The sequence below is a fragment of the Myodes glareolus genome, chromosome 2 (assembly GCF_982192425.1).
Source record: "Myodes glareolus chromosome 2, mMyoGla1.1, whole genome shotgun sequence".
Taxonomy (NCBI): Eukaryota; Metazoa; Chordata; class Mammalia; order Rodentia; family Cricetidae; genus Myodes; species Myodes glareolus.
In genome coordinates, this window is record NC_142027.1 from 66,013,858 (window position 1) to 66,031,614 (window position 17,757).

At 53.1% G+C, this 17,757-nt stretch overlaps 1 protein-coding gene across 1 annotated transcript in view; it reads right to left on the reverse strand.

Annotated features, from left to right (window-relative positions):
- The window catches only part of Adcy5 (adenylate cyclase 5), a 150,050-nt gene extending 141,660 nt beyond the window's left edge, over nucleotides 1–8,390 (reverse strand). Inside the window, exon 1 of the mRNA XM_087901106.1 lies at nucleotides 6,848–8,390. Coding sequence (XP_087757232.1) covers nucleotides 6,848–7,981 — 1,134 coding nt within the window. The 5' untranslated portion in view covers nucleotides 7,982–8,390. The remainder of the gene's footprint in view (nucleotides 1–6,847) is intronic.
- Nucleotides 8,391–17,757: the final 9,367 nt, after the last annotated feature.

Below are 17,757 nucleotides of genomic sequence, written 5' to 3' on the forward strand. Positions count from 1 at the left end.
CCTGACATCCCTCATGCTGGTTCACTGTCACCACCATCCAATCACCTTCCAGACCTGCATCCCTGAATCGGCACACACTCACCAGCCCCACCTGGACACCCTCTGCTCCAATGCAGGATGCTGCTGCTTTCAACAGGGGTCACGCACTATGATCTGTGCATGGTTTGGGGATCCCCCTAAGGATCCACAGTGACTCAAGGGTTGCTCCCCAGGGTGGCACTCCTGGGAGGTGGTAGAAGCTTTAGGAAGTGAGCCCCTGCAGGGGTTCCTAAGGTCACCAGGGGTGTGGGTTATCTTCTGCTAGCCTTCTGTGCAACTCCCTAAGAGCTTTTACAAGAGGGTATTTTGTTGTTGTTGTTGTTGTTGTTGCTTTATCTTGTTTTTCCAGCCAGGGTCTCTGTAGCCCAGGCTAGCCTCAAACTTACCCTATAGTTAAGGATGACCTTGAACTTCTGAGCCTCCTGCCTCCACCTCCAAGATTAAGACATGGGCTGCTTTTGCCCAGTTTATATTCCCGGCCCAAGAGGGTTATGAGCAAAGCCCCGTCCAGCTTTCTCTGCTCCTGGCTGAAGATGTGAGCATGTGGGTCTACACAGGTTCCTGCCTCTGCAACTCATTAAGCTGTGCCGCAGCCCTCGACCAAAGTGAGCCAATACGGGCACTGTGCCCCGGAGCCTCCAAAAAATAAACCGTTTCTTTGTAACTAAAAGTTAACTACCAAGGTCTCTTGTCATAATGATGAGAAATGAAATGATATGCCGGGAGAGTGTGGCAAAGGACTACGGAGGACTCCAGGAGCCAGCGAAGCTGCACTGCCCACTGGGCCACAGAACCCTTGGGCTGAGCAACCAGAGAGAGCGCCGCTTGGCTCCCACATGAGAGAGCTGGACATTAAGACTGCCTACCAGGAGAGCTTGGAACACTAGATCCAAGCTGTTTTAATAATAACAGTGAGTCCAGGCTGGGAGACTGATTGAGTATAGTCCCCATTAACATGCCCAAGGCCCTGTATTTGCTCCTTAGCACCAATCGATCAATCAATCAATAGAAACAGACTCTTTCTGGCCTCCACCCCAGACCCTTGGAAGCTGCACTTTCTAGCAGCACCTAGGAGTCTGCATTTTCCAGAAACTTCCCAGTGGATACTGATGAGTCTGGGACTCAATGGTAGAATCTACCCCAGGCAAGCACTTCCCACTATAAGAGAGCCTTCTGGGCTCCACTGGTACACTCCACTGACAGAGAGTATCTGGTTTGGTCACAGCAACCCCAGTGGCCAGAAAGATCTGGAGCTAAAATCAGTCCATTATTTTCAGCCATTTGTCCTAAAGCCTGTCCTTGGGAGCGACGAACACTAAGTCCCTCCTGTAAACAGCAGCCACAGCTGGCCTAGGTCATTTCTCCTCGGCGCTAGCCTTCACTCCATCAATTGTCCCCTTAGAATTCAAGGTCATCAGTCCTCTTACCAAACTGGTCACCTTCCTCTAAGAATTAAACACCGTGCTTCAGACAAGGTCTCAACCTTCCTGTGAATGGGATCTCCTATAAACAAAGCCAAGATTCCTACCTGCCTCTCCCACAGCCACACCAAAGATGGACTTGCTGTCTGTTAACTAGAAATGCCCAGATTTTGTTCACAGCGCTGTCGAGAGCTTTCCCATTTTACAAAGGCCTTCAGAAGGGGAAAGTGTGTGTGTATAAAACTTTGCCTTTCCAATTTGCTCCATTAAGTTTTGCATTTGGGAAAGGAAATGAATGCTTGTCCTGCTCTCCATAAGCCAGCCTCCCCAATCTGATAAGCACGGACGAGAGAAGAACATACTAGATCATCACTTATATAACTATACCCTAGGGACTTGTGGAAAAAGAATGGTGAAGTTCCCTGAGCAAACTTTCCATTCCCAACACTCCCGAAAAGTAAATGATCACAAGTTGGGCCTGCCACAGAATGAAACAAGTTACCTAAGGTACTACTGTGGTACCTTGTGGACCCGAAGCCACCCAGCTGGAAGCTGGAACAGCCCAAGGAGACCCCTCCCTGGGGCTCCCTGGCCCACCCCTACTGCCACATTTGGCTGGACCCTAGTGGCAGCTCCATTCACATCTCTCAGGAGAGGAGGTGGCCTGAATCAAGCCTGGGTCACAGCCCTATTATCCTGCTAGCTGTCAGCTTTGACACAGGGACTCATGGCCAGGGCCTGTCTACATGGGACAACTTGTGAGGTTGGAAAGAGGTTGTCTGTCCTCTGCAGGGGCGGACGTGAGCTGTCCCTCAGCACAAAGACCTGAGCTCTTACTTGCAGGTCAACTTAGACTGAATTGTGAACTGTGAGCATCCCTGTAAATATCACAGCAGCACATTCTGACCCTCAGCTGAGTTCTCACTAACAGGCTCCTCCCTCTCAGGCTACTGACCCCCAAAGACCTAGCAAAGGACCCCCGCCCCCAATCCAGAGGCCTGCTCGAACCCTTGTCAGGAGCCACTTTGACTCCCTCCAAGCACCCTGTCCTAGCTGCCAGGAAGAGGAAAACAGAATTGAAACCAATTAGGAAATATAGCTGGCAGATGCAATGAGCCCGAGGGGTGACAAACAGACCCTCCTCCGCTCTAGATTTAAAGTCAACCCCGACTCCAGGCTGTTGGCTCTGCTTGTGATCAGATTGCCCTTGCACAGAAATACAGGTGATGAAGAAGTTACTGGTGACAGACAATGCTGGGCCTGGAGAGTAAAAGTCTTCCACATGACCCAGCAGCATACTTCGGGAGGCCACGGTGACCCATCAGAAGGCCTCTGGGCCCTGTTCCAGAGGAGGAGGCAGCTTCCCAGCAGGTGTTCCAGTGCTGTGGAGCACACAGGCTGGGGGGGGGGCAGGGAGGAGATCGCTCAAGCCCAACCCCTTGTCTCAATGATTAAAAGAAGAGGGGCAGCACAAGCAGAGCACTCCCTGAGGAGCTCAGGTCAATAATGATAATTTGTTATCATTAGAATAATAAGAAAGGCAAGGGCCCAGGAAACCTAGCCCAAAACAAGGTCAGCGCTGCAAGGATCTCCTCTGAAAGGCTTGCCGGCCACCCCAGCACTAGACAGACAGAAAGACAGACAGACAGACACATGCGCGCGTCACACACACACACACACACACACACACACACACACACACACACACGTGTTTGTCCCTGGGCAGCCATGGGACTCCATTGCTGACCTACATCCTCACCCACCCCTTACTTCCTTGAGGCAGACATTCACACGCGCTCAGTCGCAGAGCATCACCCACACAGTGCCTGTGCCATTCGGATGGCTGGAACAACTGGTGACAGTTGTGGGTTCAAGCAGGCACAAAAGAAGAAACGCAAGAAGCCACCAAGCTAAGCTTCCCCCGGTGAGACTGGAGAGGATAAGGGTGAGGAGCTAAAGGAAGATAAGACTTCAATGAGGATGGGCATCCACACGGCAAGCTCCCCGAGACACAGGCAAGATCAGAATCTTCTCCCCAGGAGCCACATGTGGCTACGTAATAAAACACCTCACATTTGAACAGTGTTCCTACTTCCCAAAGCGCTCTTCCATCCATATCGCCTCCTAACGTACCTCTCGGAGGAGGAAGGGACTATCTTTACAGACTCAAATGAACACTTCACCCCCACAGGTCCCAAGGACATTATCTCCAAAATATTCTTTGACAGCCAAGCATGGGTAATAGTTGTGGGAGCATGCTTGTTTGTGTGTGAGTGCACACAGAGGCTTTATGTAGCAGAGTGGGATACAGTCAAACAAAAATGAGGTTGCCGTGGCAACAGGCTCCAGCATCATTGCAGCCTATTAACACAAGTGAGGAATGTGTTTGGCAGATGCTCGAGTGTTATTTATGGTATGGGTGTAGCAGAGGGACCGCTAACAGGCAAAAGAGGAGGAAAAAAACCAACCTATGACGCTCTTACTGTACCCCAGTGAGGGGATGAAGTGGTGACAGCAAAGTCGGGGGCACAGAAGAGGCTGAGAGGCCGGGAATGGGAGGTAAAAGAGAGGAAAGCAGAATGAGCTGAAAGGCCAAGGAAGGGCTAGGTGGGCAGAGAGCGATAGGGGTGCTGGAGTGGATGGGGTAGGAAAAGAAAGGGAAAGGAAAGGAGCAGGTAGGGAGAGGAGAGGGGCCGAGGAGGAGGGTGGCAGGTATCTAGGAGCTAGACACAAAGAACTGGAAGAAAGACACACCGAGCGCGACCAAGAGGCCTTCCACATGGGGTCTTGACAGTCACCTGAGTGAAGACCAACATAGTAAGAAACCAAGCACAGCTTCTCCGCCTAGAGCCAAGGACAGAACCGCACATCAAAGGGGCTGGGCAGAAAAAAAATGCACAGACAAGATCGTGCCAAGACCCCATGAGGCTCTAAGAGGGCAGAGGGCAGCAAGGCAGAAGTGAAGAAATGTTCACCTAATTTACTGTCAGCCTGCTGTGTGATCAAGACCGTCCGTCAAAGCTCAAACGCTAGAGCAGGTTCACTGTCGCTACCGGTCCCAGGTACGTGTCTTTATTAGGGGAGAAAAAGCTAACATCAAACTTGAGTCACCCTCAAACACCTGCTGCTGGGGAGCAATCAGAGGCAGAAGGAAATGCGGGGCTGTCCGGTCCCACTACTGTTTCCCCAACACCAAGCCGGCTTTTCCTCAAGGAGACAAATCCTAGATCAGGCCTAATCTGAAAGGTAAATCAAGAACAAACACCAAAAAGATACTGTTTTCTCAGAGGCCAAATAGAAAGAATGTTTGTGTTCCCCTGCCTTGGTCCATTCCTGACAACCTCTGCTAGACTTAGAGCAGATCAAAAAAAATTTAAGTATAAACCTAACCAAAACCTTGCAGCCAAGGAAAAAGAGTAAAGACCACAATGGGAAAAGAAGCCTGGAGTACGGCTGGGTGGAGTCGGGAGGGAGGGAGAAGGATGAGTTAGCCCGAGGAACCTCAAGGGAGAGCCCACCTAGCAGACAAGGTTGCAGCAGTTGCTCAGGCTAGGAGGAAGCTGCGGCACCCTAGGGCTGGGGCCTCTTTCCTTGGATTTATCCCCTTCTCCCAAGAGAGCCTATTCTCAGGTCTGCTTCAGATCACTGGCAGACTTCAAGTTCCCAAGTCTGGTTCAGTGAATACCTTGAGCTATCCTGGAAACCTCCACAGCCACACTCGAACCAAGTGTCCTTCCTTCCAAAGAGAAGCTGTACTCCCCCTACGCTGAACAACCCCCATCTGAGACCATGGCTCCATAGCAACGGTAGTAACGTTTCCAAACAGCAACCACGTCTCAGAGGATCTCTCACAAGTTCAAAGCTGATCTCTACACACATACCCTCCCCCCTTTCTGATGCCACATCGGAAAAGCTACCATCAACAACTTGACCTGGCCCCACTCAGTGGACCCCAACCAAGCTTTCAAGAAGTTACTAAATCACTACTAAGTATTCTGGGGGAAGGGGAAAGAAGAAAGGAGAAATAGAGTTGGATACCCCAGGAATCCAAGGAGGTTAGGCTGGACAGGGTTCAAAATCAACGAGTGCCAGAGGAAAGCAAGCACTTCAACGTGCCTCTGGGTCCCGTGCTAACCAAGCAACGGGGAGAGAGTCCAGAGTGGCCCTGAGAGAAGAATCTTGCAGGAGGTGAGGCTCCACACTGAAGATGCTGGGTGTGGAAGGGGCACAGTCAACCCTCTCATTCTCTACAAGAGAAACCTGAGACCCAAGGAGGTTTTCACAATCCCCTGAAGGGTTAGCCAGAGTCCATATGATTGGCATTCCCTGTGGATAAGGATGCATCCAGAGAGCACAGGCTAGCATCCCCAGTATTCAACAGGATCTAAGTCTGGGGGAAAAGGTGGAAGGAAGTGTGGAGAAGCAGGACAGCAGTGACAAGAGGATACTACTAAGAGGCTCTATGAAAAGAGGGAGATGTCAAGAGATGGGGCGGGGGTGTGCAGTGGTGTCCTAAAGTCAAGACACTCACCTGCTGCAACACCCCACTTGACTCTCCAACCGAGCAACATGCAAACAAGCAGACCCAGCAGGGCTCATAGACTGGGACTGAGAACACTGTGAGGATACCAGGGAGAGTGTCTCTCTCAAGCCCGAGTCACCAGTTAACCAAGAATCCTAAGTTTAATGTCCTATTCAGTCCACAATTCTAGGTTTGCCTAACAAGTCCCATTAGGAATATAAAGTTCCCACCAAAGCAATATCCAAGAGTGTCCATTAGAAGGGAAAAGGACTTCAGCAAAGCCAGAAAGGGGGCAGTCATCACACATCTCTGCCGTCTCACTTTTGCAAAAGGCAGGTTTTGGGTCTAGGGCAAAGAAACAAACTTCTCAATCCTCCTTCAAGATCTCTCCACCTTCCATGAGCCTCAGGGGGCCAGGTTACAGACTCCTCCTTCATGCTGGGCAAGGGGTGCCCAGGGTCTCTCTTCTACAACTGTGTATCCAGGACTAGCTAATAAACCCACAGTGGTGCTCAGGAGGGGTTGGCTGTTAGAAGGGCCAGCCATTTTTGTTAGGCGCCTTCTGTATACAGGACCAGAGACTGCGATTTTCTCAAGCCCTCCTTCCTCACTTGAATTGGCAGCTGTGCCTAGTCTGAAGCATGCCCACTACCAGGCCGACAACATTACAAATCGTGCAGAAGTAGTCCTTAGTGGATCAAGAAGCTAGGCCTGAAGGTAAGTCTGGAAGTCACATAGACTTTGAAGCCTTGTTTCTCTGGTCACTTTTACCGCTCTTAACTGCTATGGGCTGGATCTCTTTACTTTAAAAATCAGGCTGAGGCCTGCCCACCCCTCAACCCAGTGTGGTCAGGTGAGTCCCTACCTGCTTCAGCAGAAACTGGTCCTGGGCATTGGTACGCAGAGAGATGGCCAGGTGGAGGGCCGACAGAAGCACCCCGCTGAGCACCGCGGCCCTCATGCGCACAGGCAGCAGCGTGTAGATGGTATAGATGAAGAACACGGTCCACCAGATGCCCTCGGAGGCACTGCGTGGCTGTGGCAGCAACAGGCCCACTACCTGGACGGCCAGCACTACCGCAATGAGTGCATAGCAGGCCAGGCCCATGTGGTCCTGGTGGAAGGCTGCACGGTTGCAGAGCACGGCCATGATAAGGATCACGCCGACAGCAGCTGCCAGCACCGCCAGGTAGGGTAGCTGGAGCGGGGGCCGCGCCGCGTGGAAGGCCAGCATGACCAGGCACACAAGCACCAGCACGGCCATGAGCATGGTGAGGCTGCTCTGGTTCAGGCGGAAGAAGTAGCGCTGGTACAGTCGCTCTAGTTTGTCCGACGGGAACTTCTTAGAGCGGAAGATCTGCAGTAAGGCCAGACAGCAGGCGCCCAGCGACAGCACCGCGCCGGTCCCAGAGCCTGACCCCACCGAACTGCCGCCATCCCCGGACCCATCTCCATCCTCGACGGTGCCAGTGCCAGGCTCCAGCTCATCCTCCTTGCGGCCTTTCCCACGACGTTCCTCCAGGCCCAGCTCCACCGAGCGGGGGCGCACCTCTGTCCCACCTGCGGCCGCTGCGGCCGCCGCCGAACCGCCGCTGCCGCCCGCAGGGGGCGCCCGGGTGCTGCCCCCTCCAGCCGCGCCCCGCCGCTGCCGCCGGCTGCCGCGACTGCCGTCGTCGCCACCGCGCTCCTGCCAGGCGGACTTGGAACGGAAGCTGAAGCCGAAGCCCCCGGCCAGAGGGTCATCACCACTTAGTGGAGGGTCGTCGTCGTCGTCGCCGCGCCAACGGCTGGCCAGGCGTTGCTGTTGCTGTGGGGTCACTGCTCCCCCAGATCTCTTAGTAGAACCGCGGGTAGAACCCCCGGGGGCGTGGGGGTAGCCATTGGCGCGGGAATCGGCTTCTCCCCACGCGGCGCGATGCTCCGGGCCTCCCCGGGGCGTCGGCGATGCCGCTGTCTGTGCAGCGTAGCCCGGGGGGCTCACGCTTTTGGAGCCGGACATCCCCCCCTCGGCCTCGTCGTCTTCTTCCTCTTCCCCCGGAGGCCGGGCCGGGGGTCTCCAAGGAGAGGGCGGACGGCCAAGCAGGGGGACTAGACTAGGGTCACACGTCGAGGGCGGCCCGGGGCCTTGAGCAGCAGCGGGACATCGTGGCACCCCCGTCCTGAGCGGTAGAGGACAACAGGAAGGCTAGCGGGGAGACAGCGCAGCCCCGAGGTGAGAAGTAGCTGCGGATCAGAGTCTAGAGTCCCAGGTCCGAGACGGAGTTGGCTCCGAGCTGGGGGCAGCGGGGACAGCTCCGGCTGCGGCTTGGCGCGCAGGGACGTCCGGACTCCTGGCTCGCGTCGAGCTCGACGAGGGCCGAGAGTTGCGGATCAGGCGGGACGGAGAGATGTCCTTGCGGGCGGTGCCTCTCCGAAGCTGGCAGTTCCCGGGCGCGGCGCTCGCCGCTTCTGCTTAAGCGGAGCGCAGGGGCTCTCCAGGCGAAGTGGCGGCGAGGGCGGCTCGGCAGGGGTCCCGGCACGGAGACTCAGCGGGTGCCCTTTGCTCGCGGCGCACTGGGAGCGACTGGGAGGTGCAGGCTCCTGCCAGCATTATTTTCTTACGAGGGGTGGGGAGGTGGGATGGGGGGTGGAGAGGACGGGGGAGGGGGCGGCGGGCGGAGCAAGAGCTCCCGAGCCCTGGGGAGGAGGGTCCTGGAGCCCGGGGGGGCCGTCGCCCGCATCCCCCACCTCCGGCGGCGCGAGTGGGAGCGTGGCCCCCGCGAAAGGAGAGCCGAGCCTCCGGCGCGTCCGCGCAGGGGGCGGGGGCGAGGACCGGCTCCTGCGGTGCGGCCCTTCCCCTCTTGCCTCCTCCTGTCCCCCAGACCCAGCAGGCTGGCCCGCACCCTGCGGTCCCGAGGGCTGAGTCGCTGGCTCCGCAAGCCTCCGGTTCCTCGCTGCCGGCGGCGGGCCCACCGTGGCCCGGCGCAGAACCTCTACGCGGAGGGCGGAATCCGGCGCAGCGCCGCCGCCGTTCTGCCCCAACGCAGGCGGGCTTCTCTCGGGGACCACGGCATCCAGCGATGGAGGGCTGCGGCTCAACAGCAGCCGGCCGACAGGAGCCGGCCAAAGAGCCGCGGCGCCCCCGGGGCTCTCCCGAGGGGCCCGCGGGAGCCCGGCTCCGGGCGCGCCATGCACGCCTCGGGCCCTGCGCCGCTCCGGCCGCTCAAGCCGCTCCTCCCTTCTCGCCCGCTCGCCGCCGCCGCCGCCGCCGCCGCCGCCGCCGGAGCGCCCTCCGCATCCCCTCCTCCCGCCGCCTCCCCGCCCCCCGCGCCGCTCGGGCCTCGGCTCACAGCGGCGTGCAGCCGCCTCCGCCCTCTGCCCTGCCTCGCCCCGGGCTCTGGCCCCGGTGCCCCGCGGGCATACTCAAGACCAGTCCGGGGTCCGTAGGGACCCCCACTCCCCTTCCTCACCTAAAATTTTCACTGCGCCCCTCCCTCTCTGGTGCCTGGAGCCGGGTCAACCAGCGATTCCTCGTCGGACCTAGGTAGCGGGCCATCCACCCCCGGCCGGGTCCTGCGCCCCCAATCCTATCTCCCCTCTTTTTATTACCCTTTTCTCCCCCACCCCCATTCAACCCAACTTCAGCTATGGTGCTGTGCCCCCCCCCCCTTCTCTGGTCCGGCTCTATTGGCCCTTTCCAGAGCTGTCAGACTCGAGTCCGGTGCTCTTATTGGGCGATTCTGTGGCCCGGCGACGGTGCCAAAGGAGGGCGCGCCGGGTGGAGGGCACCCCGGCCGCTTGTGCCGCAAGGAACTGGAGTCAAGAGTCCCTCGAGAGGACGGAGGGACCCAGAGCCAGACCCGGAAATGAACTGAGGAGATGCAAAGACCGAGGATCTCTGAGGCACAGGAAGACAGCGAGGGAAAAGATGGAGTTGCTGGCAGTGGGTGAGGCCGATGCAGCCAGGGTGGGGCGGACAGGACCGCTTTGGAGCACAGTTACTAAGAAGAAACACCACTGACAGCTGTGAGAATACCTGGCGTTTCCAAGGAGCTCTTTGCCTGTTGGTGCCTTTTAAATCTCATCTGGTTGTAGTAACAACCCTGGGCTGTGAGGGGGACAGGGCCTATGTATTTACTTCCTGTTTGTAAATGTGGAAACCGAGGCTCCAAGAGCTTAACCAACGTGTCTCCTAACCTGCAATACAAAGATCTTTTCTTCACTTCATCTTCTCTACACTGACTCCCACAGCTACCAAGATGTTCCCAGGAAGGATGCCCACGGGCAAGGTATAGTCTCCTTGCCAGTTAGGAAGGCAAAAATGACCCTTCTGGGGACCCTGGTCAAAGGCAATGGTGAACAAGACGATGTTGCTGAGAAGACGATCTATCTGGTCACGTGCCTCTTCAATACCCTTGACCCCTAAACTGACCTGCTGGAGTTCTGGCCGTCTCACAAGAGGAGGATGAACCAGAAATCTTCAGCCCCTTCATCCTTCCACCCACCTCCAAAGTCCCTAGGAGAGTGGAGGTCTGAGAGAGCCTCCCCTACTGCTCATCTCTTTGCTGACTGGAAGGTAAACCCTTCCAGAACTGCAAATCGGGAGGAGGAGGAGAAAAAAAGAAAAAAAAAAAAGAATTCCAAGAGTTCTGAGTAGACTGGGTCTTGAGTAATCACCCAACCTTTGAGTAATCCATTATTAGCTAAGTGGTAAGAAAGCGACACGGACTTTGCCAACAAAACCCTAGTGTGTTTTTGCACTATGCAAAGCACTGTGCCGGATGCTACCAGGAAGAGATGACCAGCCTGGACCTGGAACGTATACTCAGGGAGAGAACAGGAAAGCTTCTGGAGCTGGAATCTGGGTCTAGCAGGGGAGGAAGACGGGCAATATTTATTAAGCTTCTTGGTACGGAAGGAAAATATTCTCTTGTCGGTGTCAAACGCCAGTCAGACACCAAATTTAGTTGTGATCTTAATTGGCTTTGCTTTGTGATTCGGGAATGGAGCAAGAGCTCGGGGTGTATAACGACTGAGTGGTGTGGTGAGCTGCGTGGAAGAGTTCTTACTTTCGAGACAGAAATGGCTGAAGAGGCAGGCTCAGAACAAAGAGAGCATGGACCGGCTCGAAGAAGGTGAAATCAGAGCAGTCTTCCTTGTCGTGTCAAGGCTGGCTTGTTTGGAAAGTCTACTCCTACATAGTCTCTCTCTGCCCCTTAATTCCCTAGAAGGGGAGATGAATAACTTAATGTGGCCTGAACTGGGATTTGAGCGACAGCACCTCCATTTGGGTTGGGTCTGTTGGGGCTGGTGCAGGATCTCAATCAGTGACCGCCTGTAAATGTTATTCAACAGCACATAACCATCTTGAGGAAAGTGTTAATTACTCCTGCATAGAGATGAGAAAACACACTTAGGGAATTCAGCCATTGTAGCAAATATGATATCTGTTGCGGGGCGCCATCCCGTCCAGCAGGAATGAACCCCACCAAAAACGAGAATTCCTTCTCTGGTCACATCTTTATTTGGAGCATTCCCTTGAGGAAAATTGGGGGAAGGGACGATAGAGCAGGGACGAGAGAAAGCTTAGAGAGAGGAAGTAGGGTCCCGAGGCATCTGCTTTTAAACGGTGGAGCAGCTTGAACGCTGTCCTGATTGGTTAATGCCATTCTGCTGGTCTGAGCATGTGCAGGCAAGGGTGCAGGCAGGGTTGCTCAGCCCCACGTGGCTACCTCCAAACTGCAGGACCACCTGTGCCTCCAGGTGGCTCCCAACATCTCCCCCTAATTATTGTCTTTAAGAGCAATAAGGCAAAACTATTTTCCAATCTGGTCCCCACCTAGACGCAGCATGCCAAGGATATCTGCTCCCACCCATCCCCAAGGAGGGAAAAGGCAAAATAGAGTCAGAGATAAGAGGTTGCACAGGGTGTTGCTCAAGTCGATGTTGTGAAACAGCTGCTCTTGGCACCGCCCAGAAGGTCATCTCTGCTGTCTCCGCACGAATCTTCCACAGCAGGACACTCAGCATCCACTGGGTCGTCTTCTTTATCTCTCTGGTCGGTCTCGCTGGCATCCAGATGTATGTCAGCATTCCTAGAAAAACATAAACAAAACTCTCCTCCCAAATTAACATTTAAGAGTACTAAAAACTCTCAGTGTAAAAATTCAGCACAATCAGTACTGGAAGTAGGCTGGTTTTGAACTTAGAGATCTGCAGGTCTCTGTTTCAAAAAGCAAATCTTGTTTGCCTGTACCAGCAAAATTTTGAATTAAAAATTAAGTGTAAAGAATGCAAGAGAAATCCTTTCTCTGGGGGAAGCTGTCACTGGTAGTGTAGTCCCCCTCTATTGTTTAAAAACCAAAGCAGTTGTCATTGGGAATTGAACTCATAACCTTTGGAAGAGCAGGCAATGCCCTTAACCGCTGAGCCATCTCTCCAGCTCCCCTATTTAGATGGAAAAACCTCTAGGTAACATTGTTTATTTCATCCGTTGCCAGGGGCAATAGGTAATGATAACCAGGTTGACGCGCCTTTATTATGATAATTAGGACCAGTTCTTTGAGGGAGAATGGACGTCGATCATCTGGCTACTTCCTGCTGACAAAGGGGCGATGTTTGGGGGATAAATGTTTTTATCTGACTGAATTCTTGGCGACAAATGTTTTTATCTGACTGAATTCTTTTTTGGCGACCTTGGCTGAGGGCGGCAGCAGCGGAGGGCGGCGGCTGCCCCGCCTCTGAGGCCCATTGTGGCGCGCTCTGCATGGCCCAAAGGCATGGCTCCGCCCCGCATGGCCCAAAGGCATGGCTCCGCCCCGGGCCCTGCGCGGGCTCTCCGGTTATCCCGTAACTGCGAACTGTACCTCAGCCTCACCTCAGGCAATGAATTCGCACCGCCAAGCTCCGGCGAGGGGGGGGCATCCGCCCACCCGTGGAGGGGCTTCTCCTGCCCGGTCCGCCCGCGCGCAGAGCCCCGTTCTCTGGGAACTCACCTCCCCGCTCGCCCATGTTGCTATGGAAACACAGTTTTTCCGCAGAGCCGATTCAGCTCCTCTCTGCTTTCTATGGCGCCGCTGCTCACCACGCAGCTTCCGCCTCAGTCAGGCGAGTCCGCTCAGGTGCTGAAAAAGTCCTCCAAAAACCATAGCCCCGCCAGAAGGCCTCTGATGTCACACGGACTTTAGCCCGCCCGCGACCTGGCTATTCGCAGGCCTCCAGCAAACTCCCCGCCAGCAACTGGTTGCGTCTCCCTCCTGAGTAGCTGGGATCACAGGTGTGCACCACCGTGCCTGGCCCACTTCCGTGTTTCTAATCAGGCATTACCGCTCAAAGGCGGGCCGGCTGCCGCCAGCACTCTCAGCACGATCAAGCAGCTTGTCTTTCTCAGTCAAAAATTAAAGTTTTTTGTACGTGAGAGCCAGAGACTGAGCTCTCTTATCAAAATTAGGCGAAAATCACCTCCAAAAGCTCTGTGGCTCTTTAAGAATAGGGAAGGCAGTGATCAAGTTTGCCTCCCTACGAGACTGTTGCCTCCAGTCTCTATCAGCGAGTACGCAGGTGGACGGAGAGGGAGCGGAAGCCGCGGTCTCCCGTACCCCATCGTCCTCAAAGTCCCGCCTTAGTTACCTCGCCTTTTTTGCTGCTGTTTACATTCCTCCTGCACTGAACTTAAGGGATTTTTCTTCCCCGTTGCTTTCTGTACCTTCTTTCAGATACCTTAACTTTGATTTTTTTTTGTATTTTCTTTTCTATTTAGGCCTATCCTTTGAAATTCCTTTTTACATTTCTTTTCCTCCCCTTTCTGGGGATTCAACCGACGTCACTCACCGCTCCATGTTCTCAGAGTTCTGAAATTCAAGGCTCTCTGTGCTGGTGTCTGATCTTGGCTTTTTCTTCCGGGCTTTCTCAGGGTCCCCCGGCGTAGTTGTCAGGGTCCCTCAGCGTCCGGGGTTTCGAGCACCAGTTGCGGGGCGCCATCCCGTCCAGCAGGAATGAACCCCACCAAAAACGAGAATTCCTTCTCTGGTCACATCTTTATTTGGAGCATTCCCTTGAGGAAAATTGGGGGAAGGGACGATAGAGCAGGGACGAGAGAAAGCTTAGAGAGAGGAAGTAGGGTCCCGAGGCATCTGCTTTTAAACGGTGGAGCAGCTTGAACGCTGTCCTGATTGGTTAATGCCATTCTGCTGGTCTGAGCATGTGCAGGCAAGGGTGCAGGCAGGGTTGCTCAGCCCCACGTGGCTACCTCCAAACTGCAGGACCACCTGTGCCTCCAGGTGGCTCCCAACAATCTGTGAGATGCTTGGGACATTGCCAGCTGCGTTCACAGAAGCCAGGTAGACAGCAAGGTTACTGGCTAGCCTTCCATTCTTGAACCTGCTCTCGTTCCTCTAGCTCCTTAGGTCATCCCTCCTCCTCCTCCCCCTCCTCCTCTTCCAGCACTGCTAATTAAGTCTAGGATTCACACATTTACCACTCCACCATTTTTTTTAGTTCTGTTCCGATAAAGTAATCGTTTTACAGCAAAAGCTATGTGTGACTAATAAAATGGTTAATGTTTTTCATGTCAATCAACATTCATTTACAAAACTCATATTTTAGACACACTTTCACTGTGTAGCTCAGGCTGGCCTTGAACTTGTTCTCCTCCTGCCTCAGCTTCCTGAGCACAGGGGTTACAGGTACACTCCATCACACTGACCTAATGTCCATTTCGTTGTTGGAATAGAACTCCATTAAATGAGCATGTCGGAGTTGGGATAGCCAATACTCTACTGTTAAACATTACTGTCATGATCATTTACAAAATGTTTTTACTCTTGTACCATTAGGAACAATAAGCATTTTGCTAGATAAGTCTTTACATGTATCCTTAATTATAGTCTTGGGAAAAATTCCTCCAAGTACATTTGCTCAATCAAAAGATGAGCATAATATCCTTAAGATATTTCAGAAATCTGTCGTTAGCTCTTGACTCTTGAGGTTCTAACTTTCCCTTGCCCTCGGATGCTCTTGGGACCCGCCCATAACTGATTTCTTTTATCTGAAATTAAGATCATCTCCCAAGAAGCTTGCTGCCCCTTGTGTTCTCTCAGAGGAATGACTGGACCTACACTCCCATGAGTGGCGATCTTTCCATCTGTCTCTGCCTCTCCATCTTCATCACCATCTTTGTCCGGATGGTTCCCTCCTTGCCTTGATGACTTCTGACTCACCCTCCTCTTTTGTGTTTTCATCTGATCATTCCTCCACCGAAAACTGTCCGTACAACAGCATTCATCAACCATCACTTCCCATATTACCCAGCCCCCGGACTGCTCCACGAGCCTCTGTAGACATTCATTTCCTCCACAGTCACCAGCACCTGGGGGAAGCCCTACTTAATGCCCCTGTACCTATTGCAAGGCTGGGAGGCACTCCCACCTCCTCTGCTCCCAGGGCACCTTGCTTGTATCCCAATCCCACGGTATGGACACATTAACAGGTCTGGCTCCACACACTGCAGAATTAGGATAACTCATCCTGTACCCTAAACCTGGTCCCTGACAAATAGCTGTCCAGTGATGCGCAGAATGGGGCCTCAAGAGTGTGTGTGGAGAGGGCTTGCCATGATAGGTGGAGATGGACAGTTAGGTTGGATCCTTCAGCACAAGACAGAGGAGTGGTTTAAAGACAAAGAGGAGTGGGGATGGAAAATTAGCCCCGCAGTTAACAGCATTTATTACAGCTGCCAAGAACCCTGTGCGATTCCTAGCACCCACATGGTGGCTTACTTCAGCCCCGGGGGGATCTGACATCTTCTTCTGACCTCCTCAATCACCAAGCTCACCATGTACATTTTGGACATGCAAGCAAAATACTCAGACATAAATGATAAACCTACACAATGCAAATAAAAATAAGGAGGTGGGGCTATGGAGATACTTCCTGCTCGAACATGTGGACCTGAGCTCAGATTCCCAACACCCACATAGAAGCCAAGGCTGCAATACCAGCCAGCTATGATAAAACAGGAAATTCTAGCCTCATTAAGAGACCCTGTCCAGCCAGGCAGTGGTGGCTCACGCCTTTAGTTCCAGCATGTGGGAGGCAGAGGCATGCAGATCTCTGTGAATTTGAGGCCAGACTGGTCTACAGAGTAAGTTCCAGGACAGGCTCAGATAGACCCTGCCTTGGAAGAGAGAGAGGGGGAGAGAGAGAGAGAGAGAGAGAGAGAGAGAGAGAGAGAGAGAGAGAGAGAGAGAGAGATCCTGTCCAAAAAAAAATTAAACAATAAATAAGATGCAGAATATGAACACCAATAGCTGGCCTCTACAAATATGTACACAGGTAGAACACAGACATTTCAGGAAGTAATTAACTAAAGGAACTCCTGCATTTGAGGCCAGAGCATCCTGGTGTTAGGAGGCAACCTCTGACAATGAAGAAAAACTCGACTATAGACAGATCAGAAAGCCATTTCAGAGCAGATGTAGTTTGGGACCGGAAGTGACAAGACAATGAGAATAACACCGCTGGCTAGAGGATTCCCAGATCATCGCTATGTTAGCGAGGAACCCTTTTGATCAGGAGATAACTCAGAAAAGTCAGGACCACAGGATGGAAGAGCAGTTCCTAAGTTGTCCAGACTGCATGAGAGAAGTGGAAAGGCCCATGTCCTCAGGCGGGACACTGCCTGAGCCCTCTCTGGAATAAGTGTACATGTTTCCGTTGGTAATGTCAGTCCTGTTCTCCAGAGCACCAAAGGTCTTTGAGAGATCTAGAGACAGATCTGATCTGGCCATCTACCTCTCATGTCTCAGTTCCCCTCAGGGCTTGGTTCACTACTACTCCAGGCTGCCCTTTTGGAAGAATATGTCTACTTTAGAAATCAGAATATTAGAATGTAAGTATTTTAGAATCTGCAGAAGTTCCTATAGAAGTCAGTACTGATAGTGCTCTCCTACTTACAAACAGTTTGCCCACGCTGCTTAAAAATTCCACTAGTAGACTGTCATGCTTTGGGCTAACACACACACATACACACACACACACACACACACACACACACACACACGCACACACACACAGAATGCAGAAAATCCAGAGACAGAAAGTAGATTAGTGGCTTTTGAGGCCTACAGAAGAGGAATGGCAAAGAGCAGCTCATGGGTAGATTTAGGGTGATGAACGTGTTTTAAAATTAGATTATGGTGATGATTGCACAACTCTGTAAATATACTAAAAACCATTGAATTACATAGTAGAGTCTCTGGGGAGATGGCTCAGTAGGTAACGTGCTTGCTGCTCACACATGAGGATCAGAGTTCAATCCCCAGCATCCACATACGTGCAGGGTATGCTGGGACACGGGTGCACTCCATGGCGCGCAAGTGCTATCTCGGGGGCTGGAAAGATGCAGTAAAGAGCACTTGCTGCTCTTCCAGAGGACTGGGGTTTGCTTCCCAGAACCCACATCAGACAGCTCACGAACCACGCATCCCAGGGCACTTGTATGCAAGTGGGTATGCACACACATGCACATACACACATGCACGCATACATAAAAATAATTCTTTTAAGTTATATCTCAATACAGTGATTAAAAAATAAATCAGCTGGCGGTGGTGCCACATACCTTTAATCCCAGCACTCAGGAGGCAGAGGCGTGTGGATCGAGGCCAGCCTGGTCTGCAGAATGAGTTCCAAGGACAGCCAGGGCTACACAGAGAAACCCTGTCTTGAAAAACCCAAAACAACAACAACTAAATAAATGAATAGCTATGAATGGAAGTGTTCTTAATAGGTTGAAGG